Below are 26,581 nucleotides of genomic sequence, written 5' to 3' on the forward strand. Positions count from 1 at the left end.
ATAAAGTTGGTTTTTGTTTTTTGGGTTTTTTTAATACAAAGTAAAATTTTCCAAATGTAAAGGTCAAGGGTGGGGGCTTTTTTAGCTTGTTTTCTACTCCCTTTAAGTGGAGGGAGGAGTTCTTATTTCACAGATCACAGAATGGTTGAAGTTGGAAGGGACCTCAAGGTCATAGTGTCCAATGCCCCTGCTGAAAAGCAAGGTCACCTAGCACTGGGACCACAACCAGATGGCTTTTGAGTCTCTCCAATGATGAAGATAGCTACTGATGAGACACTGGCTGAAACAATGTGAAATTTGCAACAACACACAGTGAAATAAATAACTGCTTGCCCCGAGACTGCAGGAAGTCACAGAAGCTCATCTGGTATCTGTCCCACTTAAAATATTAAAACTGAGAAGACCTTGGTAGAGTTAGATCACCTGGAAATACAGCCGTGGGCCCACACAGTCTTGTGTGACACTTCACTGCGGTACACCTTCTTCAAATGAATACAAAAGTGACAAGAACAACTCTACCTTGCTTGAATCAGGGGAAGAAAACCCCATGTGCGCTGTGAAATAAACCATATTGGCCACTAGGCTCAAGCTGATAGGTTTGCTCCTGCTCCTGCATCCATCACATGACACTGATGTAGTCAGCAAAGGCCTGGGAGGAGTCCCACGAGTCATTGACCACACTGCACACAGCTTTGAGACGCCGAAGAGCTTCTTGAGCTGTTTCAGCATCCTGGTCCAGCCAATTCTGGAAGAGGCGGAGATGTGTGAACTGAATCTGTCCCCCTCTCTGTTGGATGTGGCCTTCCAGCTTCTTTGTGAACTCCAGGAGCCCATCAGGTTTGATGCAATTTGAGCTTTTCAGGAAAGGGAGGACAAAGAAAAGTCACTAAGAATCAGCTATAATTTGAGCAGTTTAAATTACTGTTCCTTCTACTAATTGACAGTGCACGTACTTTGAGGATGTTGCAATGCAAAGTACAACTTTCTTCAGCAATACAAAGTGTGAGTGGTCCTTTAGTTTTGATGAAAAACAAAAGCACAGTTGGAACCTTAAAATGTTGCTGGCTAAGCAGTACCAGGAGCACTTCAGTGTCATAGCAGCTGTCAACTGCCTGGCTCAAGGGGCCTGGCCCAACCTACAGGTCCCAGTGCAAGCCTCAGCAGTTAAGTGATCATTTATCTCTTATTTCTAAGGGAATCTGGAGAGCATGTCAGGTCCCTGAGTTTCTAGGAGATTAAAAGGTCATTTCCCCTGCACAGAAGTGTACATAAATATGCAGTTGCATGCTGGACTTAATCTTGGGAGAGGCACAGTAACAATCAGAGTTCAAGGCTGCTGAAGGAGTGGCCACAGTTAAGTAAATTGTGAAGCCTGTGTACTCTGAGCAACCTAAGGCATTAGCATATACGGGGGGGGGGGGGGTGAAGAAGTCATTAGTATTGCAGAAATGCCACCCTCCATGTGCTTCATGGAGGCTACTGCCTATCTTTACGGTGTTCAGGCTCAAGAGAGCAGCAGTTCAGGTTGAAGACCAAAGATGAAAGGAATGCAGAGGCATTCACAGGATCTGACAGGGGCAATGACAGCGCTCTCTCCCTATTCCAAGGCAGTAGGAACACAGCTATCCATGCCGATGCCCAAGAATAAATGTATGTAGGGATGTTTGTTCTAACCTACAGCGCAGGAAGGGCTTGCAGCAGCCTCCCAAGGGAGCAGCAAACCAAACCTGCTTTTAAGATAGAGCTTGAGGGACAGTCAGAGGTGCTGGAGGTCCCTGAGGTGGTATGTGCCCGTTGCAGTGTTTCTCTTAAGCTTTTCTTGGGCATGTGTCCCCTTGAGGAAGGAGCAAAACCATGCTCGGGCTTCTCCTGCTGTCTGAACCCAGTTCAGCTCTGGCCTGCCCAAAACAAGAAATTCACTCTGTTGAGAGCAGCAGAATACCTGACATCCAGCTGGCAAAGAGAAGAGGATGAATCTTCAGAGAAAATGTCTGCAAGGGCAACCAGCCTGTGATTCCCTAAAAGGGGAGAAATACAGGTGTTAAATGCAAACTGGGATATTTAAATGACCACAGGACTGAGATAATAGTGCAGAAAGGAGGCTGTAAGCATATGCATGCAGCACAAAGGGCTCATCTCTGCACCCTCAGTTTGTCCCCCTCAGTGGCCTAAAGCAAATTCACCCTGCTGACCACAGCATTCAAGGGAATGGAAACATTTGCTGATAGGGCAGTTTGTTTCCTTAGAAAAATCCTGGGTTTGTTTGAGAAGTCAAGATGCAGCTTTGTTTTAAAAATGGCCAACAGCACAGGGTTAAACTCAAACCTCAGAAAGTAGGTGTATTCTGGGTGATGCCCAGCTTTCCCATTTCCTTTCATTAGAAGAAGAGAAAACTATATTCTGGATTTACCTGAAATTCATTTCTCAGACATTTCTACTTGGCCTGTGATCCAAAAAGCCTATCATTTCTGTAAATTCAGTTCCACTTCTTTGACACAAACCCTTTACTTATCCCCATCCCTCCAGTGGCTGCCAAGAGCTTTTAAGGCACAAAATCCCCAAACTTGGGCAAAATCTGTGCCTCCGGATGACAGGCACTGCATCTGCTGCTGGATTTGTTCCTGTTAAGAGTCTGAAGCAGATTAGTGTTCTGCCAAATCTGGAGTCCCACTGATACTTGCTTTTGCTGCACAGAAAAGCAACCATAATGCCCGTGCAGCACCCAGGCTCTTGGTACGTTGCTGAACGCAACTGAAATTCTGCCTTTAAAAAATTAATTCAATGCTCCTTATTTCACCTAGCAATGGTCCTAGCTCCAACCCTGAAGTTATCTCCAAGAGAGCTGGTCTAAGGTCATGGCCCCATTGGAACATTCACTGTACGCACCGAGGCGATTCCCAGGCAGTTTGAGGCTCTTCAAAGATGAATTTCTTTTCACTGTATTGATTATTTCCGACAAAAACTCAGTAGTAGAGCTTTCAAAGAGCCGGCAGAAGGAAAATGTGATTTCTACAGAAGAAATGGATCGACAGTACATGTTAGTGCTCTCTGCCTGCTTCATTATTCCAGAATCACATCCTGCAGACAACCCCAGCCCCTAATCCATATGCAAGAACAAAGCTTCCCCAGCAGTGGATTGCATACAACAGCATGGCCACTCTGTCACAGGAAGAGAGCAGAGATCACACCCAGGGAAGTGGCTTTGCCAGCTGACCCAGTTAGAGGCTGATTTGCACTGCAGGTTAAAAATCTTTGTTTTATAGCCAAGACTACGGACTCTTCTCTGCAGCATACACCAGCTTTGCAGCTGCTCCTCTCTCTGCCCTGCTGACACACAGAACCAGACAAATTCCCACTGTGACAACAGCTACAGATCTGCTCCAGGGACAGTGATGTTTGGCTAAACCTTACACATCCGAAGATCACCTCTTAAATGTCAGCCACCCAAAGTAGCCACCTGCAGCACCTTTCCAGGCACCAGCACCCAGGAGTTTGCTGTACCTTGCAGGACAGGATCCTGAAGCAAAACCAGAACTTCTTTTTGGTGCTCAGCCAGGTTCACATCATGAAAGCTCAGTTTCTTCAAAGCTGGATTACACTCTAAGAGCAAAACAAGTTCTCAGGTAAAGTACTGTATGTCCTTGGGATAAAAAGACCCTGACCCAACTACCACCTTACACCCAGAAACTGAGTTGAACAATTAGTGCTGGACTGTGGGTAACTAAAAAGGAACCATCCTGATGTGCAGGATCATTCATATGCTCAGCACAGAAAGTGGGATGGCTGACACCCATTTCCTTCTCTGAGGAGACTTCAAGGGTGTCCACACTGAAGAAATGGACCCACCTAAGCTGGCTTCATGTTAAAGGATGGAAGATCACAGCAAGGAAGCTACTCTGTGTCACAGTGATGCTACCTACAGGTTAGCAGAGTACCTTTGAGCGCCTCCAAAAGGAGCCCAAGCTGCTGAGAACAGGGCAGTGTGGCGCTGTCAAGGGACAACTGCTGGAGGGACTTTGACGCCTTGAGCACTGGCAGCAGGAACGTGGTGTGCAGAGGTTCCCTGGGGAACCGGATCTCTAGCTGCTCCAGGCAGCTCTCTAAGGGAAGGAAAACAAAAAACAATGAAAGAGCTTGGTCTGGAGTGCCTGTCTTCAACGTAGCTAGGTCCTAGAGCAAGCAAGCTGTCCGTAGGCCTGACAGGACTATCATTTAGCTTTGCAGAAATTGCCTACACCCTGCCCCACAGAGCTCTATGGCAACTCAGACCTATAGTAATGTAAATCACTCAAGGCTCGTTTCAGGACTTCTGCCAGGTCACAAGGCCACCCATTTCTACTCTGTTCTGGCAGTGAAACAGTGTTTGAGAAAAGGTCACCCTTTATGCACAAACCAGTGAGTGTCTTCCCAGAACACAGCTATTCGCTAACCCCACTCCATACTTGCTCAGGCGGCGTGGACAGTGGCTGCCAGCAGGTTATGACTGGTCCTGTATAAAGCTGATGCTGCAGCAGGTTGGCACACAGCAATAAAACGCTTTGCCCAAGACTCAGGCTCCACAGAGAGCACATTATGGACTGGAAATGACAAACTGCAACACCATCTAAATCAGAAAGGTGAGGCTGTAATTGCTTAATTACACGTCACTGTAGCAGCATAGAGCTCACATGTGCGTGCCAAGCTTTTGCGGCTCTATCTGCCTGCCACATCCTGGTCATCACTCAGAATGAGGATTCCTACCTGGGATTTCCACCTCACTGCAGCTTGGATTTCCCTCTGGCTTGTTCCCTTCCAGCTGGTTTTTGAGGTCAAAGCTGACTGAGAGCGTGTGGAGCTGGGGAAAGGCACTCAGGACGCAGCGAACAAGCTCCATGCAAGGCATGTGGGAGAAGACGTCACTGACGCGCACTACGCGGAGGTGGCAGTCTGAGTGGCGGGAGAGGGCCCGGAGCCCAGAGAGGATGCAGAAGATGTTGGCACCCAGGTCTGGAACAGCATTTGTACAGAAAGTGTTAGTTGTGCCTGTACAGACACCAATGCACACGCAGCTGGAGCTGCATCAACGGCCAAGCAACCTAAGTCAAATGCTAAACTCACAGAATGCTTTATCCACACGTTCTTAAGCTAGACTGTGTATACAGGAGATGGAGATCTGGCTCTTCCCTTTGCCCTCTCTGGATGGTGTTTAAGCACAAGGGCGGGGGCTGTTCTGGGGCAGAAGGGCACCATTCTCTCCCTCAAACAAGTCCTCACGCCCATTAAACATCTCTGCTGGTGCCATTCTCAAGATCAGGTACTAATACTCTTACAATGCTCATTCCAGTAAAAATACAATCAATGAGCAGTAAGTCTAAGCAACCTGTTCACACCACTAACCATTGTAAGACAGAACCAAGTTTTCTAAAGACACCCAGGAGCTCAGCAGGTTACTCAAAGTCCGACACGTCTCTCCAGTCAAAGGAATGGAGAATAATTCCAGTGTGGACACGCTTCGGAAGCGGTGAGTAGCTTTCAGAGAAAAGATCCCAGCAGATCCTCTTTTCTTACAGCCAGCATGGCCAGTGCACGGAGATCCTGGGGAGGAACTAGTCCAGTTCCCAGCATTTTCTCCCTCTGTGGTGCTGTTTTTGTCGACTAACCCTGAATTATCCTCCTTAGCAACAGTAAAAACAAAATCATACAGGTCTTCTGGGTCAGCATATGGTCCCCTGCTTCGTCTGAGGCAGCGACGTTTCTTCCCCACTGCAGATTTCATCCGTCTGCGTGTCTTTCGAAGAACGGGGTGACACAACAGCTGGTCTGAGACACAACAAGGAGAAGACCCTCCCTGAATGCTGCTGTGGTCACAGGGCACCTCACTGCTTGCCTCCTCACGCGCTTGGTTTCGCAGAGGAGGACTTCTTGGTCCAGAGAGAACAGAGTTCAGGCAAGCCTCAGCCCCGTATCCATTCACCTCCGCATCAGCCTCCTCCAGGGCCCTGGGGGATCCCTTCTGGTTATCACCATTGCCCGACTCCCTCTCATTGTAACGGCCCCTCTCTGCTTGCTCTTGTGCTGACTCTTGGCTTTGGGCTTTGTCCTCCTCTCTGCAAAGGCCACATGGGCTGCTGTGATACGCGAGGGCATTTCCTGAGCGCCAAAACCCAGCACTCATGCTCAAAATGAGAATGAGAAGAACCGTGTCGGGAACAGGCCAGGAATACATGGACACTTGGCTGACAGAGCCATGGTGAATCAGCCGGTGAAGAAGTAAAACCAGTGAACGCCTGATGGACTGGTCAGAGGAGAGGAGGTGCTGGAACTTCAGGATCCGCAGGGAGCCAGCCAGGTTTTCAAGCACTTTCTGGTTGTGCTCAGCAGTGAGCTCCACCGCATCCTGCAGCATGTTGCAGAGGGTAAGCTGGGAAACATGCGGGGAGCTGTGGAGCAGCGGCGAAAAGTGATGGTCGTTGAGACGCCAGTCAGAGGAAACATCCAAGACACCGTGAAGAACATTTGAGAAGAATGTTTCAAGGAACTTCTTCCTCCAACAGGTTATGTTCTGCAATTAAAAAAGAGGGCCACATTAACAGGAAGTCAGCCACAATTTTTCCTTTTCTTTTAAAGTTAAATTATTGCTATCTGCTAACCTGGGAAATATGGTGTCCAAAAAACCTGACTGCTAGCACAGCTGCGACTACCTTTCTAGTTCTCAACATCCTTCCTCAGTGTATTTGTCAAAAAACAGAGTTACTTCATCGCAGGATGAAGAGAGAACTTCTGGCCCAATTTAAACATACTCAGTGATCTGAAGCTAAGCCAAGTTTTTGCCTATTGAAAACCACACCATCAGGAATTTTCTTCCCGACTGTCTATTTATAGGCACTGATTAAGTTGTCCGTTAACTATTCTTTTGCAATGCTAAATTCAGTTTTCCTACCTAAAACCATTCTTCCAAACTCACTGTCTTTTGTAAGTATTTTTCCAGTGCTTTCTAAGATGACATTACATTTTTATGCCAGTGTAAGGGTAAGCATGATATAAGATACTGTTTTCAACCTCTGTTTCCCAAAGAATTACATCTCTAAAGACAGGATTTATTCTTTCGGCAAACTCGCTGTTGTGAGATGAGTGCTGTGGCTCTACACTGCCGTTCCTTTTATGAACCCCGTTTCCCAAAATGATCGTCCTACTGGTGTCGTGCCTTGGTTCGGAGCTCTACAAACGCTTACAAACAAGCGCCAGGCATCGCCCGGAGGCAGCCAGCAGCACCGGCAGGCTTAGAAACGAAACCTCGTCGAAGGTGGCAGAGATGGCACGCCTGCGTCGTGCCCCTAGTCCCACCAGCAGCGTCTCCTCACCTCCGAGTTGGGTGGCCTGGTTTTCATCACATCGTCCCATAGCTTGCGCCAGATGGGCTGCGTCGAGAGGCCTGGTTGGGGGGGCAAGGAATAATCAACTGGGCATTTTCGCCCCTTCTCCCCACTTGAGTGCCCAGCCCCAGACCCCTGCAGCACAAGGACGGTGTTTTGCAGTGAGGGGAAGACCGCTGCCTTTTAAGGGCTGTAAGTTAAAATATGGCAGGTTTTGCGTCCTCAAAAGGAGCAAGTCACAGCGGGGCCGGCACTGGGTCAACCCTACCTGGGTACTGGACAGAGCTCAAGGTTTTGGACATAGGAGCATGTACAAGCCCCTGCGGCACGGTGTGTGCTCCAAGGGTGTCCCCCAACCCTGTAGAGGGGTTCATGTCTCCAGCCCAGGGCTCCCATTTCCAGCCTGGAGGAGTTCATCCCTCCACGGTGGGTTTCTCTCTCCAGCTGGGGGTCCCTCCGCCGTGGGGGGCACCCCTCCGCCGTCTGTGTGTGGGGGTCTGTCCACCCCATCAGTTCTGGGGAGCTCGCCCCTTCCGCCCCCATGGGTTTGTCGCTGTCCCCGCCGGTGTCACCTGCTCTCCGCGCGGCGCCCTCGGCCCGCTCGAGGCGGAAGACGGTGAGAAGCGGCAGGAGTCCCCGCAGGAGATGCCCGGGCAGCGCTGCGGAGAGCCAGAGGGAGATGGCGGCAGGGTGCAGGCGGGCCCCAGGCCCCGCCGCCCCGCGCCGCCCGCGCCTTACCCCAGACGTCCCGCTCCAGGGCCCCCATGCAGCGGCTCACCGCCGCCGCGCTCAGCGTGAACAGGCTGCGCGGCCCCTCCGCCGCCATCACTCCGCTCACCGCTGCCGCGCCGCCGCCATCTTGAGAAGGGACACTCCCTCCCGCGCCCCGCCGCCGCCATCTTGGGAGGAGGAGGGAGCGGGCGGCCATGTTGGGGAGGTCGCGTCGAGCGGGGCCGGACAGGTCGGCAGCGGCAGCCAGGCCGAGACAGCTCCAAGGTTGCGATCCCCAGGAAGGAGAGGAAAGACAGCGAAGGGAGCGGTGGCAGTCTTGAGACGGTCACAGGCGCAGCCATGTTTGGAAGGGACGTTCCCTCCCTCGGGGGTCAGCCCAGGCGCCCTGCGGGCATATTTCCGGTTCCGGGGCAAACAGCGACACTTCCGGCGGGTGACCCTGGCGAGTCCTTCTGGGCGACGGGAGCGGAGGGATGGGGCTGCGCGACACCGTCGTTCACGCCGGGGAGCCCGAGGTGAGCGGGGCCGGGATGGGCCGGCGGGGGCCGCGCCGGGGCGCCGCGGGACGTGGGCGATCGGTAACGGCTGTGCTTTCTTTTTGTTTTTCTCCAGGAGGAAGAAGAGGAAGAGCTGGTGGTAAGACGGGGAGCGGGGCTGGGGGGCCTGGGCCGCCCCTGCCCGGGGAGCTGCCAGGCCTCCGTGGCGGTGTGGGGAGAGGGCCGTAGCCTCTGCAGCGACCCGTTGACTCCCAGGGGAAGATGTCCGGTGCCTTTCGGCACCGACAAACTGATTCGCACGGGCTTGGGCCCCGGTTGCTGCTCTGTGCTGGTGACCCAAAGCTTAGCGGGGGGGCAGCTTGAAACCGGGTTTCGATGTGGATATGTGGCTCCCTCTTAAAGAAATGGGTCTCGGGGGAAAATGGCGTTTCAGGGTCTCCCTATTCTCACGGCAGCCCCTTGTCGGTAGGATCCTTTAACCACGATCCGGGAGCACTGCGAGCAGACAAAGGAATGTGCGAAGGCACGGGAGCGGCTGGAGCTGTGTGATGCCCGGGTGTCCTCCAGGTCCCAGACAGAAGAGCAGTGCACAGAGGAGCTTTTTGACTTCCTGCATGCCAGGGACCACTGTGTAAGTGCAGCACCTGTGGATGTAAGGTGCCTGCTCGTGCTGGGAGAGGAAGTGCCTTAGGCTGCACTTCTGAGAGTGCAGGTGGTTCAAGTCTGAGATGTAATAGCTATTCAGTCACAGGGAGCTCTGACAAACTGTGAGCCTTGATGCTTTTTCCTGTTAAAGGTTTAGTTACAAACCTTGTTACAACAGTTCTAGCTGGGATTTGGTAGGTTATTAAACAATTCAATAAATCGAACACATTGTTCCTGCCCTGCAAATGGCACTCTGCTATTTTAGTGTTGTATTTGCCATTTTAAAGTTAAACCTTTTTAACCTGAAGTGAAACTTTGTAAGAAATCTTAGCTTGTTAGTTTTCTTGAAAGACTTGTTGCAAAACAGCGAGAAGAGCAGAGAGCTATGGAGCTTTGTATGTTAGCGGCCCAGAAAACCCCGAGGTGGGTGGTTTACAGCCCTAAACCATGAGCTACTGAGTGCTTTGTCTTTTGTTTTCAGGTTGCTCACAAACTCTTTAAGAGCTTGAAGTGAAGGCAGGAGTGACTGTCCATCTGCTTCCACAGCCCATGTTGGCAGTTCCTGGATCCACAGTACTTTTTCTTGCCCGTTCATCCTCCATGCAAGATAAATGAAACGGCGTCCTGGCAGCGACCGAGCATCAGTGTGTCACTGCGTCTGTTCTCATGGAAGATGTGCAGCCACGCAAAAAGCGTGTTGATGTTCTGTAATTTTCCATATTAAACATTCAGAGTTCCCACAGAAATACCCTCTGTTTATTTCCTAGTGCTTGTGCTTCTGACTGGTACTGGGTTAAGATGAAGTTAGTGGGGGTTAGAGCCCAGTTTGTAGGAGGAGACTTTTCCTCACTTTTGGGAATGTCCTTTTTGTGCAGCTGTGATGTGCAGTAGCTGGAACCTGATCCCATGGGGAAGAATTTGTCTATTGGAGCCACAAAGATTATTTCTAAGCCCCACAAGGTCCATATTTTTCACACAGTGAGTTCTGACTAAATTAAAGGGAGCGACCCTTTTCTAGGAGAAAAGTTTCCCCCCTTTGGGGGAAAACTGTCGGCTGTCGCTCACTGTCACCTACTGCTGCTAGTGGCCGGAGGAGCCTCCCGGCCGTGGTCGGCTTCACCTTCTTGTGCAGAGCGACCGACCACGTGGCTGCTGACGGGCAGGGTGGTGGTTCCACCTGCTCAAAACTGCCAGCAGAGCATGAAGGGTCACCTGAGGGAGCTAAAGCCCTTCTGTATGGGTCACCAGCCCCTTCTGCTGACCTTGAACTATCTTGTGGAAGGGTCAAGTTCGTGCTCTGCCTCTTTTTTTCTTCCGAGTAGGTTGTTCAGTAGTAGGAAACCCAGGGCGTTTCACAGGGCAGCAAAGCCTTTCTCGGCTACTCAGTGCAAAAAAAAAAAAAACCGCCTTTTAAATTTGGCAGTTCTGTATCAGTGTAGTAGTCCGTAATCCTTTTCCTGGTGGGTTTCAAGTTTAATTCCCAGTGGACTGAAAAGGAGCTTTATTAGGGTAAGTGTAAGCTGCTAAGTAACTACAGGAATTTAGGGGTTTGGGGGGCGGGGCCTGGAGGTGCCGGTGCCGCTGCCGGTCCCGCCCCGGAAGGCGGTGGCAGAGCGCGGGCCATGGCGGCGCTGGGCGGCCGCGGGCGGGCGGCGGCGGCGGCGGTGCTGCGGCGGGGGCCGCCGCCGGGGCTGTGGCCGGGGCAGCGCCGGTACCGATACAAGGAGAAGTGGGTGAGCGGGGCCGGAGCGGGGCCGTCCTCCCGCCGCGGGGGCTGCCCCGCACCCCACATTGCACTGCGTTGCAAACCCCCCCCCTCCCGGTTTTTTCCCCGCTAACCCTTTTGCGCCCCTCTAATCTCCCCATTTCACCCCCTTGCACCTGTCACTGCACCCTGTAGCACCCCTTCGCCCCTTACACTCACGTTACACCACTCAATACGCAGCCGTTCCCCCGCTTCATGCCCGCCCCGTGCCCCCAGCCCTGTTCAGCCGTTCCCGGTCCTGAATTCTCCCCAGGAGACCATCAGCCCATGGGCGTAGGGGGCACAGTCACTTTCTGGGGCCTGCAGAAAGGCCCGAGGGACTTTTGGCAGCACAGAACCCGGTGCTGGATTCTCCCAGAAAAACGCTTGAGGCTGGGCGGGGGGGGGGGGGGGGAGCTGTGCTGGACTGTCGAGGTATTTTGTCTTTTAACATACCTGATATTTCCTCCCCCACCTCCAAGGCTGCCACAGCCCCCCGCATCCCATCCACGCGCCTGGCCCTGCACCACTTTGACGTGAACTACAGCCTGCAGCTGAAGGACCTGTGGCCCTCGGTCCGCGCCGGCCTGCTCTGCGAGCAGAAGTACGGCGCCCTCCTCAACAACTTCTCTCCTGTCGACCACGTCGCCCAAGAGCTGGAGCTGCTGAATGCCACCGATTTTGTTTCTGAAGCTCCCAAAGAGGCACAGCGATTGCAGCAGGGTGCAGCTGCAGGAGAAGTGGAGAGAGGGGAAAGCAGGTCCCAGGAGGGGTCTGGCAAGTGCAGGACAGTGATGCAGGCAGAGATATCACTGCCGCTTCGTGCCTCCATCAGCTCCAACATCAAGTGTTACACCTTCCCCAGGGGTGACATCACGCGCTTTCGCCCTGCACGGTGAGACATCCCTGGGACAGACAACCCCTGTCCCAGCCTTGGGGCTGCATGGGTGTGAGCACCCGCTGCTTCTTTACGTCCCCATCCTTGTCCCCATCCTTGCTTCCCACTGCTGTTTTCTTTTCCCCTAGTACATTTGCTTTTGTTATGCAAACTGCTAATTTCCAGGCCCGACACTCTGGGGCTCCTTGACTATTATCTCATGGATGCAGCATCTCTCCTGCCTGTCCTGGCACTCAACGTGCAGCCGCGTGACTTTGTCCTCGACCTCTGTGCGGCTCCAGGTGGCAAAACTCTGGCTCTGCTGCAGACTGGGGTTTGCGGTAAGTGGAGGTGGGTGTTCTTGTCCCCGTGTGTAAAACAGGGCTGGAAGAGTGTGCTGTGTCCATTAATGTCTGACTGTTAATCATTTCTGGTTATAAGAGTTGGGAATCAGGTGTGGTTTTGCAGGAGTGACGTTCCCAGAGTGCCTGTTTTGTCCTCACAGGGCATCTGGCGGCCAACGACGTCTCCATTTCCCGGACAAAGAGGCTGTGCCAGATTCTCCATAGCTACATTCCCAAAGAAATCAGGGAAACTGTGAGCGTCACATCCCACGACGGAAGGGACTGGGCGCAGCTGGATGGTGGCACTTTCCATAAGGTAGATGATTGGGAACTGGTGAAGATAAACCCATCTAGTTCACGTTCCTCCTGTTTCAGAGGAAGACAGCAGCTTACCCTATGGTATAATTGTATAGTTTTCCATAATCTTAAATGCAAAGAGAGAAGACTAAGCCACATACAGTGTAATATTTCCTCCTGCTATACCCTTACTGGATCTGTTGCATCTGGGCACCTGGTGTTGTACCTTTATTTGGCTGTGTAATATCCCTTTAAAATCCTGTTCTAATCCATCACTTGGAAAGGGTTAAATGTAAAGATTAGATAATTCTTGTTTCTCAGTCATGTCCAGCTGCAGGAGCTGGGTTTGTTATTGCGGGAGGCATCACTGCAGGTGCTCTGGCCGTGTGTGGTTGCGGTTGTAGGTACTGCAGTAATGCCTACCAGGAAGACACACAGAGTAGAGAAGTTAAACGAGGACACGTATGAGAGTGTCATGTTATCCACCATTTCTGTGTCTGTTTACACGTTCCTGAAACACAAAAGCAGCCAGAGGAGTTACAGTTCAGTGTGGGTGCCCACCTGCACTTGGGCAGCATCAGCTAGGCAAGGTACTGAGAGCTGCTTAGTGCGTGGCGAGGGTGGAAAAGTTGGGCAAGGGGCAGGTTGCACTAGGAGACCTGCTGAGCTTGACCTGGGTCCAGGACTGATGCAGGACCTCTGCTGCTGCAGGTCCTGGTGGATGTGCCCTGCACGACGGACAGGCACTCTGTTATGGAGGAGGACAACAACATCTTCCACAGGAGACGAACCAAGGAGCGTCAGATGTTGCCCATGCTGCAGCTGCAGCTGCTGATGTGAGTGAGCTTGATGCTGTGTTTTGGTGCTCTTTGTGTTATGGTAGCAGCTCTCCATGGCCAGGACTGAAACCTCTTCTTACTTTTTGTGTCCTCGACTGGGAAATGTGGAAACCATGCGTAGTTTTCTGGAATGTCAATAGTTGAACACATCAAATCATAATATGTGTAAGAAAGTGCAAATGTTCTAGATCAGATAAAAAGCCCTTCTTGTCCCCAGCGGTAGCCATAGGAAGTAGGGAGGAGAGTCTAAGGAACAGGATGGGTACAGCGGTGCGTCCTTTTGTCTGATGATCCTCTGGGTCCTAGCAGTCAGCCTTGGAGGATTCCCGAATGTCCATATGTCCCAGCACATGGGAGAACATGGGGACGCTTCATCACCCCATTAGAGTGGGAAGGCTGGGTGGGCTGACTGCAAGCTGGGGCAATAAGGAGAACAGATTAGTGTCCCATTGCAATGCTTGAACTGCAAGAGCCTCTTCCCCTGTACGTACTCTTATCCCATTCCCTTGGAGGTGAGTGCAGGATTACTCCTTCAGCTGCTCTCCAGTAGCGTCTCTCCCATGTTAAGTACTTTGTCAATCCAAGCATCTATCTGGCCCATATTGCCCTGGTCTAAACCAGTACTCAGGTTGTAGTGACACAGACCACTGAGCCTGTGGAGTGGAGATTTGTCTCTCACCTCCTATAAGTTACATGCTGGCTTCCAAATTTCGGTGGGTGGGTATGCTGGTGTTCCACATAGCCCTCCTCTTCCCGTGACAGTGTGTGTGTTGCTGGCTTGCAGGGCTGGGATCCTCGCTACCAAGCCAGGAGGAGAGGTGGTGTATTCTACATGCTCTCTCTCCCCGCTGCAGAACGAGTATGTGATCGAGAGAGCGCTAGAAATTGCAGAAACCCAGTTTAACATCAGTATCCACATTGAGGACTTGAGCCACTTTCGGACGCTCTTCCAGGACACGTTTTCCTTCTTCCCAGATTGCCGGCTGGGGGAGCTTGTTCTGCCTCACCTCACAGCCAACTTTGGACCTATGTATTTCTGCAAATTACGTCGGTTGTAGAAGGGGCCAGAGACTATGTCTGCTGGCTGTCAGGAAATACCCCAAATTTCCAGGGAAAGTAAAACTGCCTTGTATTTATTTTACTTTTTAAAATGTCCCAAAGGAAGTCTGCTTTTTTACTGCAGACATAGAGAATAAATGAGAAAGACCTGCTGTGGAGTCTCCTGAATGTTTATATGTTTGAGATTGAGGTTTTTAGAAAAGACAAAGAGGTCTTATCAGAGGAAGTGATTTATCCCTCTGTCTTGGGATGGGGTAGAGGTCCCCATGTGGATGCTGTTCTCTCCCTCCTGTCTGACTCTCTGACCCTACATGAGCAGGTTTGGGTTAACAAACACCATCTGAGGATCTCAGTCTTTCTGTCCCAGGTCTCACCATCTGCATAACTGCAAGTTTCATCTGTGCTTATCTCCTGCCTTCAGAAAGAGCAGCCTGAGGTCCTGAAATGAGAGCTTCCCAAGAGTGCCCCTACTGTGGGGTTGGAAATGTGCTTGAGGTGATTGAGATCTGGTGGTGGAAAGAGTTTGGTGCTGTGGAGAGACCAGTGACTGTTGCCATCCCTCACGGACAGAAAAGCTGTGATTGGGAGGGAAGTTGTGAACACTCCCATGTTAGATGCCATTTAATGTCCAGTGGGAAGGTGTTTGTCTGATTTTGAGTAATAACTGTGCATTCATATAATCATAGCCATCATTGAAGGGTTACTGGAGTTTATGATAAGTTGCTTAATAGCTACATTTTTATTTTTGTGAGCAAAATACAGTGATGGAGAGGGTAGACACAGCTGTATTGCTTACAGGGCAGCCCATATGAAGTTACTCCAGTGCCAGCAAGAAAATACTATTGAGGTTTTGTAATCCTTTTCTCTCGGCATCGCCCTGCTTCTGCAAGAGGCAGCATAGATGAAAATGAGGGTGAACCCCCATCCATGTCCATCCTTCCAGGAAGGTGCAGTTCATAGATTTATCATCATTTGAACCCAGCTTAAGCCAGTCCTGCCCTCCGCATGGCATCTTGGTTCCTTGCAGGATCCGTGCTTATTGGCAAGGAGGGTGGTCAGGAAATAGCTTTTCCTTCTTCCTTCCTCACTGTAATCTCTGCACTGCCGATTGCAAAAGAGAGGTCGTGCAGCGCTGTCCCTTTCGCCTCGCTTCTGGCCCTGCAGGCGTGGGACCCTGGAGGCTATGCCACTCTCTTCTCACGGCTGAGGGTCTCCACCTCCTTCATGAACCGGAGGCACAGCTCCTCTTGCCACGGCAAGGCTATGCACTGCACAGCCACGGGCAGCCCCACGGCTCCGGCCACAGCCTGCAGCGAGGGCACAAGCAGTGAGGGGTTACCTGGGGGGCTCAGACCTCCAGCAGCTTTTGGAAACTTGGTTTAGGCATGTGGCTCATCCTCGAGTGTGGGGAGGTCGCAGGCTGAGCTCTGCCATTGAAGCAGCATTAGCACGCTGGGGCAGAAGGCAGGCTCTTGCTGTTCTCGTGATAGAAATGGTTGCCAAATTGTGGACAGCATGTTTCAGACACCACCCCCAGACCAGCCAGCTCTGCTTTGAGCTGTCATGCAGCCAGATCGTTTTTCCTTCAGCATCCTCATTCCTGATCCATGCTCTGCTGACAGCCTGGTCCTGGCGAAGGTGTCACGGAGGAGGAGGAAAGTGCAGTGCTGTGGCTGTCACAAGGACCTACTCAAAGAAGCCTTGCTGCATGGCTCTTTTCTGTTTTCAGCCTATAATACAGTGTGGGGGTGCTCCCCCCATCCCCTCAAAGCTTAGTGAGTTTTTTGAGGCTTGGGAAAAAAAAAAGGGATTTGCAAAGGGTATGTAAAGAAGAGGTGATTTTTTTTGCACTGTGCCCATACCGAGGGAGACATTTAGGAGCCCCTGACTTCAGTGAAACTGTTACTTGAACATCCATCAGCAGTCTCTACTCCATCATTTTCCATGTTGCATACCTGTTTCAGCGTCCGGTCCCAGGGATCATCACAGCATCCTTGGTAAAGCTTTAGTTCTTCCTCATCAGCTTCTGTCACTGTGCTGACTGGTACAACCCCAGCGGGGAAGTTTAAGACATTGTACAGCATTGTGGAGGAGATGGCGGCTGAGAGAAGCAGAAGAGAGAATGCAGGTAGTCACAGCCTCCTGTCTTCCTCCAAACTTACACATTATATGTTCACTGAAGCCCCTGAGAACCAGCTGCTGCTGGGAGGAGAGATTGCACAGGACTGGTCATCTGCAAGTCCAAGTTCTACTGCGAGAAACAACTGCCATCAGATCATTTCATCCACGTGTCTGTCTCCATCTGCCCAGATAGATAGCTTTATGGTAATTATTTTTCCTTCCTAATGCCCATAAAATGCTTAGGTGGGTGGTGAAGCTCCATGGTAGTGGATATTTCTGTCCGGTCTCAGCCACTCTGGTCCTCTGCCCTCCCAGAAAGATCCCAGAATCACTTACTGAGGAGTTTCCCAGGGTATCCCGTGGTGAAGGCAGGCCCTAGGACAGGGCACAGCACAACATCCAGCCGGAGTTCCCTCCACTGGGTGATGAACTCGGTGCGGTATGCCTTTGGGGTGGAGAGGGGAGATGCCATGGAAGCCATGTCCATGCCTGGAGCATCTTGGCTTCTCCAGGGTATGCACCAGGCTCTGGCATGGCCAAGGAGAGAGCAGCAGGCTGCTGTGCTCAAGGGGAGAGGCAGGGGAGCGTGTAAGTGTCTGCCTCCACAGCACATGGCCAGACTGTGACCAGGAATTGGAAAGGTCCCTCTTTAGCTGTCCCTGCTCCCAGGACAGCCTTTGTTGTGCTGGGACCGTCAAGCATGGGCATTTGTGCATAAGCACTCTGGGCAACCAGTAAAGTCCTGTCTGGGTTGACTCAAAAGCCCATCTAACCGATTCCTACCTCTCTTTTTGCCTTTCCCTCCATCATGTCTCCTCCCCAGCACCTCCCCACACAACCCCTTTCCTAACTGATGACCCTCTGACCTGACACTTGCCATAAAGCCTCACCTCATAGCATGATGCCAGAGAAGAAAGTCCTCAAAACATACCTCTATTTGATGGTGATGATTCCACATCTCCTTCACTGACCTGCAAGCAGAAATTGTAGCAACATTTTTAAGCTTAAGGAGCAGGAGGAATTGCTTATATAATCCTCTAGGTCGATAAGCCTATGATTTTAGCAATTACTTAAAACAATAAATCTTTTACAATTTGTCTGAAGTTTCCTTTGGCATTTGGCCAAGCAATTAAGCAACAAATGTCTGGAAGTGGTAGAGAGAACGTTTCTCTTGTGAGCCTGGATTTAGTACTCATCTCCATCACAGGCTTCCTGTATGACCTTATCCATCCATGTCCCTCAGTCCTTTCGGGAGAACATTAGGGGCAGTGCAGCACTAGGGAGACGTGTTCCTAAAGGCTGAAGGTATGTCCACGATGGAGGGACAGCTGCTGCAGAGAGCAGGTCAGAGCCTGTCGTGAATCCAGTCCCCTCCACCACGGACACTTAGAGGAGAAGGTATCGTTCATTTTCATGGACATCCCTGGAGACGATGCCATCTTACCTCATTCCACCCAAGGCACTCAGATAGTCTGCCAGGCGGGGAAACTGGAAAGGCAAGAGATTCCTGTCAGGGACATGACATGGGAGGTGCAGTAACTTGTGCCATCCTGGGAACCCCCTGGTTCTGTTCACCTTCTGTCCCTGGGGATACTGCACTGAGGGTGAATGATGATTAAAAGTGCTCCTCATGACTCTTAATTTACTTTGCTTCCAACTTCTGGCTGTTGATTCCCAATTTGTTTCTTATAGCCCAATATTTCCCGTTCACAGAGGAATGCACTGACTTGAAACAAGTTGCCTTTCATTATTTTTGACAAATCAAACATTTTTTATCTTGGTATCTCGCAGAAATAAGACCTCTACAAGCACTTTGATTGCCTCCCACTCACTGCTACCTTTTTGATCCTGTCAGCTGAGAACAACCCAACTGGACAGAGACACAGAGAAAATGGAAGATGGAGGAGAGAAGCCCTACAAAACGATGCTCAGCTGATGAAAGGGCTACAGTGAGGGCCAGCCCTTATTAATCACCAGGGGTCCCCATAAAGATGCCATCTTTGGGAGGCCTCCAACACAGGGGTAGAGCCTCAATCTCGAGTCCTTCTGCTGCAGTAATCCCAATGCATAAATCTGTAGGGAATGGAGCACTACTAGGTCTAGCATATGAAGAACCACTTGCTGTGAGCTCTGCATTAATCTTTTACAGCTCTTGGCTGGTCCTTCTCTCATTTCCCTTTGCACTGAATAAATCCTAGCAGGGATCTAGAAAAGACCTTTCAAAGTGATAGCATCCAGCTTGGCCTGAAATCCCAGTGTTTCTAGTTAAAGGTGTCTCTCAGTACCATCATGTCTTCAAGCATCTCAAGGCTTTGCTGACACCACTCTGCCTTGAGCCTGAGGCCAGGGACTCACCAGAGGTTTAAGAATCAGAGCCAGCAGCTTCTTCCCCAGCCTTGGGATCTTGTAGAAATTCACCTGTGATTTCAAGCTTGGATCTACAATACCTCCTGTGCTGAGAGATGACAAGAGGAGGGGATCATGCCAGAGAAGCTGTTTGCCCTTTCTCAGAAACCCGAGTATCTCCTGTTTGGGGTGGGAGAGATGGGCTCATTTTGCCTGTGTGTTGTGCTCATGGGTGTGGGCATGGAGGAGTTTTACAGCACTCCTGCCAGAGGGCTCTTACTTACAATACATCCAACCAAGCACGGCCTCCATCAGCAAAAAACGTCTTCAAAAACAGTTCAGTCATGACATAGTGGATCCGAGGTGGAGAAAAGGGCACCAGCTGCACCAAAACACAAGATTATGGGGCAGCCTGGGGATATGAATGATTTCCAAGGCTTGATTGTAGATATAGTTCAAAGGCAGAGCAGCACCTCCCTGGGCTCCGCACACCAATGGAGGACCTGGTTCAATCCTTTATCAGCATAGGCATCTCCCTGTGGGGTTATTCCTCCCTGATGGCTGTTTGGCTCAGCTCTGAAATCTCTTCAGAGCTGTTTCCTCCTCCGTCTTGCTCCAGGCAGTCACTGAGTCAGAAACTGCACGAGTTTCCCACCTGTCCCAGCAGGATCGACATCTCTCAGATACAGACTTGCTTTGCTATGAAGAGCACCGCTAGCATGTTTCCACAGGGAAAGGCATTTTCCATCCCATGTCCCATGGTCCTTTTCCCTCAGTGGTCCAGGAAGGACAGAAGTCTCCATGGACATTGGGGAGAAAGGGGAAAAACACCCCTCAGGGCCCTGCTGGGGAGCAACAGACCTAGAAAATGCCAGGGCAACCTTCCAGGGTCAAATGCAGTGTTTTATGGATGCTGCTGTCTGGCATGGACCACAGCCACCAGGAGAGCTGTGACGGATTCATTACACCCCTGGCTACTTGCAGGCACAAGTTTGCTAATGGCTGTAGTAACTTAATCCTGTATCTCTGGTTAGGTCATTTATCCCACAACTGGACTTGGGGGCTATGTCTTTTTTATGAAGGGTGATTTCAGAAGCGAGGAGAAAAGCTGGGGACACCTTGGGGAGAATAACGCGGGGTGCTTGCACTCACCTCATGCCCGGCTGCCTGCAGAGCCCCCCTGGTTTCCCACACTGCTCGCCGCATGCAAGGGGGCAGTGGGAAGTAGCCGTCTGTGTCGTAGTACCCGACCCGCAGAGGAGCAGAGCTGGAGTACACCTGGAGCAAAAAGCCACCAGTTAAGCATTTCCAACCTTGCTGGGTGTAGGACTGCTACCATGCTGAAGCCCACTGCAGAAGCAGACAAAATCTCCAGATGTTAGGGAGTAACTAATTTTCTGGTTTGCTCCTTATAGTTTCCATAGGTGACCCTTTCCAAATGTCCACCCCTGCTTTTTTCTGCAGCCTCCCCTTCATCCCTCCCTTCAGATAGAACACAGCCACTCAAGACCAGAAAATTCAACCATTGCTACAAATGGAGGTGAAAATGGAGGTGAAAAAAAAACCCTGAAGTTTGTCTGCTGCAGAGGGAAAGGAAACGTCCTCGGTCAAGAGATTTGCTGCAGGAGTTTCTGATCCTGTCTCATCTTCCCCTAAAAATCTCCAGCTTTTTGCTCCTGGTGTTGCCTTTCTCCCCACTCTTCTCTGGAGTCTCTCAATCTGATAAGCTACATGCCAACTGAGAAGGCAAGAAAGGATAACTACTTATTAACCTATTTTTTCCTAATAATATGAATTGTGTCCTCAAAGAGAGCTAACAAGTTATTGGAAACCAGTACTGTAAAGATAACTGGACCCTTAAAGAATGCATATGGTGAGTGTGCGGCACCCTCAAAAGAACCAGGGCTTGCTGACTTGAGGACTCACCTCCTCGTTGAAGGGGATGGGGGGCACGGTGGGGTCGAGCCAGAACATCTCCTGGCAGAGCAGCGCCTTCATGCACAGGGCCAGGCTGTCCACATCCCTCGCCATTGGCCCCAGCGCACAAGGAACTGGTGTGGGACGAGAGCAAATGTCCATGTTAAGCAAACAGGTGCACCAAACACTGGTCCACCCCTCTGCACGGCCACGTTGGCTGCAAGGGATGGTCAGGCAATGAGGTGAGACATTTCAGATGGACTGCAGACAGATCTTGGCTGTCTCAGGCTTTCCTCAGGCCTAGAGGAGGACATAGGACTCTTCACAGCATATAGAGAAAAGCAATTAAAAATTCATGTACCTGCCAGGATCCCACTGACTGGGCCACTCACTCCAGACAAGCTGTGAGGAAAGAAAAAGAAGTATATTATCATTGCAGTAATGGTGAGATATTCCCAATATGTTTGAATAGCATAGTGGGGGCTTTGGTTCAGGACCTGAAACAGAAGGAAATTATTAAAAGTATTTAATTTTAGTCACGTGAAACAGAAAATTTTAGTCTAAGTTAAAAAAAAAAAAACAACCCTGAACTCCAATAAATCTTTGTTTCGGTTTAACCAAAGGTGTTCCAGTTTGGCATTATTTAACAACTTTAGGCCCCCTTTCCTTTTAACTCTGGGCCAGATTTACAACGAAAATGCGGCCGTTTCCCCACAAAACCTAAAAGCCTAACAACGCTGCCTCTTGGGGGAGATTTCGAGAAAAGCAAGCCAGCTTTTAAGAAACTGTCCTCTCTTTTCCCCTCAAATACTCACTGAGTACATTGCCCCTTCTGCAGAATTTGACAATTAGCAGGCTGCTTGCAGAATGGGAGGGGCAGACCTCAGCACCTACCTGAGCCTTTCGGCTGTGGGCTTGAGCCCACACAGCCCGCAGAAGCTGGACGGCAGGCGGATGCTGCCACCAATGTCCGAGCCGATGCCCAGGATGGAGCCTCCCCCTGCGATCAGAGCTCCTTCCCCTCCTGAGGAGCCCCCGGGGCTCTTTTGGTGGTTGAAGGGGTTCAAGGTCTGGCCAAAGATGGGATTGCTGCAGTCATAGCTGGGGAGAAGAAAACCGGCAAGCAGGCTGTCAGGAACAGCCTAATACCTTGAGTTTGTTGGCTCTCCACTGCAGTGAGTTTATGTGTCATAGCCAACCCCATCCTTCCATCCCCTAAATCCCTCAGGATATGGTTCATACCATGAGCCTCCGCTCTCCCTCCCATGCACAAGTGCACTTGATTTCTCTTATGTTATGTTACTTTTTTCCCTCTTAATCTTATCTGAGAGGTATTTTCAGTTGAACTGGGATTGTTGGCAGCTGATGGAAGAGGGACTCATCCAGGCAACATCTCAGGAGACAGTGAGGAGCTTGTACTGGGACCTACAGGCTGTGTTTTAGCTTCTGGAGCACAACCAGAGGAAAGACTTCTAATGATGTATGTTACTTGAAGAGGGATTGTGGTACGTTGGTCATTGCAAATGGGATGGCCCCCTGTCTCTTCAAAACCTTGACTAGGATGCTGTCCTCCTGCACCACAGTGCCCAGGCATTGCACAAGTCCACAGGTTGACAGATGCCCCTGCAGAGAGAAGTGGCAACAGACATGGTCAGCACAGTTCCCCTGCAGTTTTGGAAGGATGATCTGGTGTCCCCTTGGGGGAGGGGGGGGGGGGGGGGGGGGGGGGCAGGGAGGGGGGAAGTACTAACCCCCTTGCTTGCAAGCCCTTGCATGAAGGGCTAAGGGCTTCCTCTCCTTCCATCCTTGGCAGAGAGCTGCCAAACACTTAAAGGGTTAATGCTGCTCCTGAAGTTGTCCTTGCTCTTTTCCTGCTATTTCTCTCCCCTGATCAAGATGCAACTCCATAGGTGCACTAGCTTGGGATCAAACCCAGTGTTGCTGTCCAAGTGAAGCCACCAGTGGATATTCAGGGAGGGAATATACATCCCAGGCAAACACAGTGTGATCCTTTTTTCAGTTAGCCTCAGTGTCTGGGGCTTGCTTTGGGCTTAGAGCCCTCTTAGCTGTGTTGGTAAGTCAACATGGAGGAGACTGCCTAACAAATTCAGTTCAGGAGTGTGTGGTCAATCCTCATCAGGGCTTGTCTGTGAGGGGGTTGTCATGCACAGTATCTTTGCAAAGGGGCTCAGTGGCCAGGCTACGGCACAACAGGGATTAGAGGTTAACAGTTCCTGCTACTAATGACTTTCTAGAAGCTGAGCCTTGTACTTACCCCCGATATTGCAAACCTCTGAGTAGAAGTCTGAGTTATGGCCCAAAGGACCATGTAGCCCAGCCTGTGCTGTCTCATGTATCAGAGAAGAAATCATTTGGATATATAACTATTAACTCCTTGTTTTTTTGCCGATGGAGGCTTTTAACTGCCAAGGTTGCAGCTGCAATGAGATGTGGGGCCACAGCCTCAGACCCAGCCAGGCTTCTTGTGTAAGCAGGGACACATCAAGCCTCTTCCCCATTCCTTGTGTCCCACCACTTCACCAACCAGCCCAGCCCACGATGGGTCACTTCACAGGCACAAATGGGAAGGGGGGAAGCACCTTGTAGCCGATGTGATCCTTGATGCTGACCGGGATGCCATAGAGCAGCCCTTTCTCCCTCTGCCTTTGTATTTCCTGGAGCTGCTCCTCACACTCTGGGATAAAGTGTCGCAAGCAGTTTGTCTGCTGGGTCACTTCCAGGGCCTTTGCCGGACACATGGAGGAATAGGAGTTAGCTAAGAACTGCATCTTTACACAGCTGCATTCAGTAGCTACCTGGACCTTCAAAACAAGGGCTAGTGGCTTGGTATGAATGGTAACCCCTTCCCCAGAGCAAGCCATTTCAAAGGTCTGTTCAGTGTCGTATCTGACCCAGGAGACAGAGAGAACCCTGCCTTCTCCTATCTTTCTCCTGATTATCTGCTATATTAAAGACCTGTCATAATCACCAGCTCCAACAAGTCTTCTCAGCCACCAGCCCACACGCCATGGCATGGCAAACATAAGTGATTTGCCCATCACACTACGGACAGGCACTCACCTTCTCTAAGTAGGTGTAGAGGACAGTCTTGGGGGATAGAGACCCTTCCCGCAGTTTCCCAGTGAGTTCCAGCAGGGGCAGAGACAGGATGGCATCCGTCTGGACACTGGGGACCTGCAAGAGGAAGATGAAGAGGATACCAGGACAGCAGCTCCAGTTACTCTTTGGCTTAGAGGGGCTAAGTCTCTTAAGTTTTGCCAACATTATTAAGAGAGCTTGCTGGAAAGACAGATTCTGCAGTTGGGGGTTCAGACCTTGAGCAGCTGAGTGTTTCATCCTGAGTTTGGATGTCATGAATGTGATGTAAACACAAGAACCACACCTCTCTCTGAAGGTATAGAAGATCTTCATGCATCCACTGCAGCAGAGGACAAGGCAATGCCTCACATCAGAGCCTTCCTCCTGGTGCTGTGGGGCTTGCCCATCAACCAAGAGATAATCATCTCAGCTGAGCAAACACCATACCAGGCAGAAGGTACCAAAGTCCTTGCACGCAAGTTTCAGACTGGCCCTTCACGCCTCAGAATGGGTACAGACAGTGTGGGTCAGCCCAGTCCGAGGACAAACATCTAATAGCTCAAGCCCAGCAAACTGCAAAGTTATTAGTAGGGACTCATGGGTAGGTAAGGTCTACTCGGGTGAAAAAGACTGGCAGTTCTCAGTGCCACCAGCTTTTTTGAAGGTTTTATATCATATTTATAGATATATCACAGAATGGTAGGGGTTGGGAGGGACCTCTGGAGTTCATCTAATCCAATCTCCCTGCTAAAGCAGGTTCACCTAAAGCAGGTTGCCCAGGACCTTGTCCAGGTGCATTTTAAATATCTCCAGAGAAAGAGACTCCACAGCCTCTCTGAGCGGCCTGTTCCAGTGCTCTGTCACCCTCAAAGTAAAGAAGTTTTTGCTTATGTTCAGGTGGAACTTCCTGTGCTCCAGTTTGTGTCCATTGCCCCTTGTCCTGTCACTGGGCACCACTGAAAAGAGCCTGGCCCTACAACTTTTAAGAAAAAAAGGTTGTAAAGATATGTATCACTTGTAGCTGGTATGCTTTATCTCCAGGTACATTACCTGTTTAAACATCAGCTGGTTTAACCACTGCCTACTCAGAAGTGAATAGAGCAGGATGGAAAGGTGGTTAGAAATCAGTAGGAATTCAGAAATCAGTAGAAATTTCAGTAGGAATTCAGGGCCACATCCATGCTGGTTGCGTGCCTGCCTCATACAGCCCCATGTCATATCCTGGTTGCTCCCCGAGGGCACTGAATGCCCTGTGCTTCATTAGTGTTAAGTTAGGCCATGCATCTTCTGGGAAACCAGCTGGGCCGGGAGGTCTCACTTGCAGGGAACCCTAGCAAAAGCTCTTTTAAGGATTCTCCATGAACCATCCTGAAGCCAGGTTTTAGAGACAGAGTTATAGAGATGTGGACAGGTGTGTAAAACAGGACAGGAAGAGGAAAAAGCTTTCTTGCTTCTAGCCATAGAGGCAAGACACATTTCTAGATCCCAAAAGAACTGGATGAAGGTCCAGTGCCTCATCACCTGTAGTGTCCAAAACCTCTTCCCAGTGAGTAATTCACATCTCCCTGGCTGTGGACTCCCAGTGCATCTCATCCAGCTTGAGGAGAGCAGTGATATCCCTTCCTCTGAAGGCAGCCTTTCCTCTTGTGAGGGCTGCTGGCACATCTGCTCTGGACCCCTCGTTATAAAAGCTACGGAGGCGTGAGCTGGAAGGAGGAGCTGAAGAATAACATCAGCAGAGACCCTGGTGGGACTCAGATCCCCCCCCCAGAAGGACAGGTTACCTGCTCCCTGAAATGCTGGACAGCCTTTGCCATTTTCTTCACACCCTCATCCCGGGTCCTCCGAGCCTCTTCCATTTTCTTCTGGATCTGCCTTTTGCCCAGCCATTTCCAGACCAGCGCAGCTGCTGCTGAGCCGCAGAGCAGGATGAGGGCAGCAGAAGGATCCACCTCCCTCTCTGGCAGGAGCTGTCTCAGCTGTTGCTGGATCATAATGTGGCCTTCTGGTCTCTGGGGATGGAGTGAGAAAGAAAAGCAAGTCAGGAGCAGGAGAACTTCCCTGCCTCCCCAGACCTGTCCCTCCTCCCAGCACCACTACCTCAAGTCAGCAAATAGTTTTTAAGTCCAAAGCTGACCACTGCAAAGCTGCCTTCATTGAAGCATGCAGTGGAGAATGATTGACTATAAAATGGAAAAAGTGAAGTTTGTCCAGTGAACCTTGAGTGTCAGGTTTATAGGGGCTTTCTGGACTGCAGGAAGTTCTCTGCTGGGGAGGAAGGGCTGTGGGATCAGCTGAACAAAAGAAGCAAGGAAATAGCTGCTCTCCTATTTCCTGCGTAGCCTGAGAGTACGATGGGAGAAGGGGAAAAAACAGATTGAAATCACAAGACTCCCTTGCATGGGGATGGAGAATGGTTGTAACAAGAGCATGCATAGCTGTGGGGTAGCCACTGGCTCATCAAATCCCTTAGCTTGTGCTGCTCCCATGGTGGTCGGAGGCTGTTTTGGGAGGTCTGTGGGGTAGGGCTCAGCACTACTGTGATATCTGCATGCACCAGAAGGAGAGGCTGTTCCACCCCATGGCAGAGCACGCTGATGTTGCCTTAGGAGTGGAAAAATCCCACAGGGTTGCAGTCCAGAACCAAAGCATTTCCAACAGACACTGAGACAGCTAGTGTCTGAGGTCTTTCCAGCACAGATGCCTCTAACT

At 50.8% G+C, this 26,581-nt stretch overlaps 4 protein-coding genes across 5 annotated transcripts; 2 read left to right on the top strand and 2 right to left on the bottom strand.

Moving 5' to 3' along the window:
- Positions 1-6: 6 nt before the first annotated feature.
- On the bottom strand, positions 7-8,178 carry LRRC41 (leucine rich repeat containing 41). Its single transcript, XM_086463128.1, has 10 exons — positions 8,091-8,178; positions 7,925-8,011; positions 7,341-7,411; positions 5,377-6,541; positions 4,741-4,986; positions 3,936-4,100; positions 3,502-3,600; positions 2,887-3,009; positions 1,943-2,018; positions 7-854 (listed from the first exon to the last, which is right to left on the bottom strand). Exons 1-10 carry the CDS (start codon positions 8,176-8,178, stop codon positions 620-622), a joined length of 2,355 nt encoding a protein of 784 aa, XP_086319254.1. The 3' UTR covers positions 7-619.
- A 339-nt stretch (positions 8,179-8,517) lies between these two features.
- On the top strand, positions 8,518-9,972 carry UQCRH (ubiquinol-cytochrome c reductase hinge protein). Of its 2 annotated transcripts, none has more exons than XM_086462932.1 (4): positions 8,518-8,599; positions 8,697-8,720; positions 9,051-9,212; positions 9,708-9,972. In XM_086462932.1, the coding sequence occupies exons 1-4, from the start codon at positions 8,558-8,560 to the stop codon at positions 9,738-9,740; spliced, it is 261 nt and encodes an 86-aa protein (XP_086319058.1). In that variant the 5' UTR covers positions 8,518-8,557; the 3' UTR covers positions 9,741-9,972. The 2 variants fall into 2 exon arrangements, with proteins under 2 accessions (XP_086319058.1, XP_086319059.1); XM_086462933.1 differs by having other exon boundaries at positions 8,700-8,720.
- An 876-nt stretch (positions 9,973-10,848) lies between these two features.
- NSUN4 (NOP2/Sun RNA methyltransferase 4) lies at positions 10,849-14,536 on the top strand. The gene is made up of 6 exons (XM_086462008.1): positions 10,849-10,959; positions 11,453-11,865; positions 12,034-12,188; positions 12,353-12,507; positions 13,200-13,324; positions 14,112-14,536. The coding sequence occupies exons 1-6, from the start codon at positions 10,849-10,851 to the stop codon at positions 14,383-14,385; spliced, it is 1,233 nt and encodes a 410-aa protein (XP_086318134.1). The 3' UTR covers positions 14,386-14,536.
- A 1,031-nt stretch (positions 14,537-15,567) lies between these two features.
- On the bottom strand, positions 15,568-25,863 carry LOC104350729 (vitamin D3 hydroxylase-associated protein). The gene is made up of 15 exons (XM_086462007.1): positions 25,654-25,863; positions 23,852-23,965; positions 23,371-23,514; positions 22,260-22,393; positions 21,665-21,871; positions 21,132-21,172; positions 20,780-20,904; positions 20,006-20,131; positions 19,138-19,235; positions 18,863-18,962; positions 17,952-17,995; positions 17,439-17,478; positions 16,844-16,952; positions 16,342-16,487; positions 15,568-15,693 (listed from the first exon to the last, which is right to left on the bottom strand). The coding sequence occupies exons 1-15, from the start codon at positions 25,861-25,863 to the stop codon at positions 15,568-15,570; spliced, it is 1,764 nt and encodes a 587-aa protein (XP_086318133.1).
- Between the last annotated feature and the right edge of the window lie 718 nt (positions 25,864-26,581).

The sequence above is a fragment of the Leptosomus discolor genome, chromosome 3 (genome assembly GCF_034619465.1).
Source record: "Leptosomus discolor isolate bLepDis1 chromosome 3, bLepDis1.hap2, whole genome shotgun sequence".
Taxonomy (NCBI): Eukaryota; Metazoa; Chordata; class Aves; order Leptosomiformes; family Leptosomidae; genus Leptosomus; species Leptosomus discolor.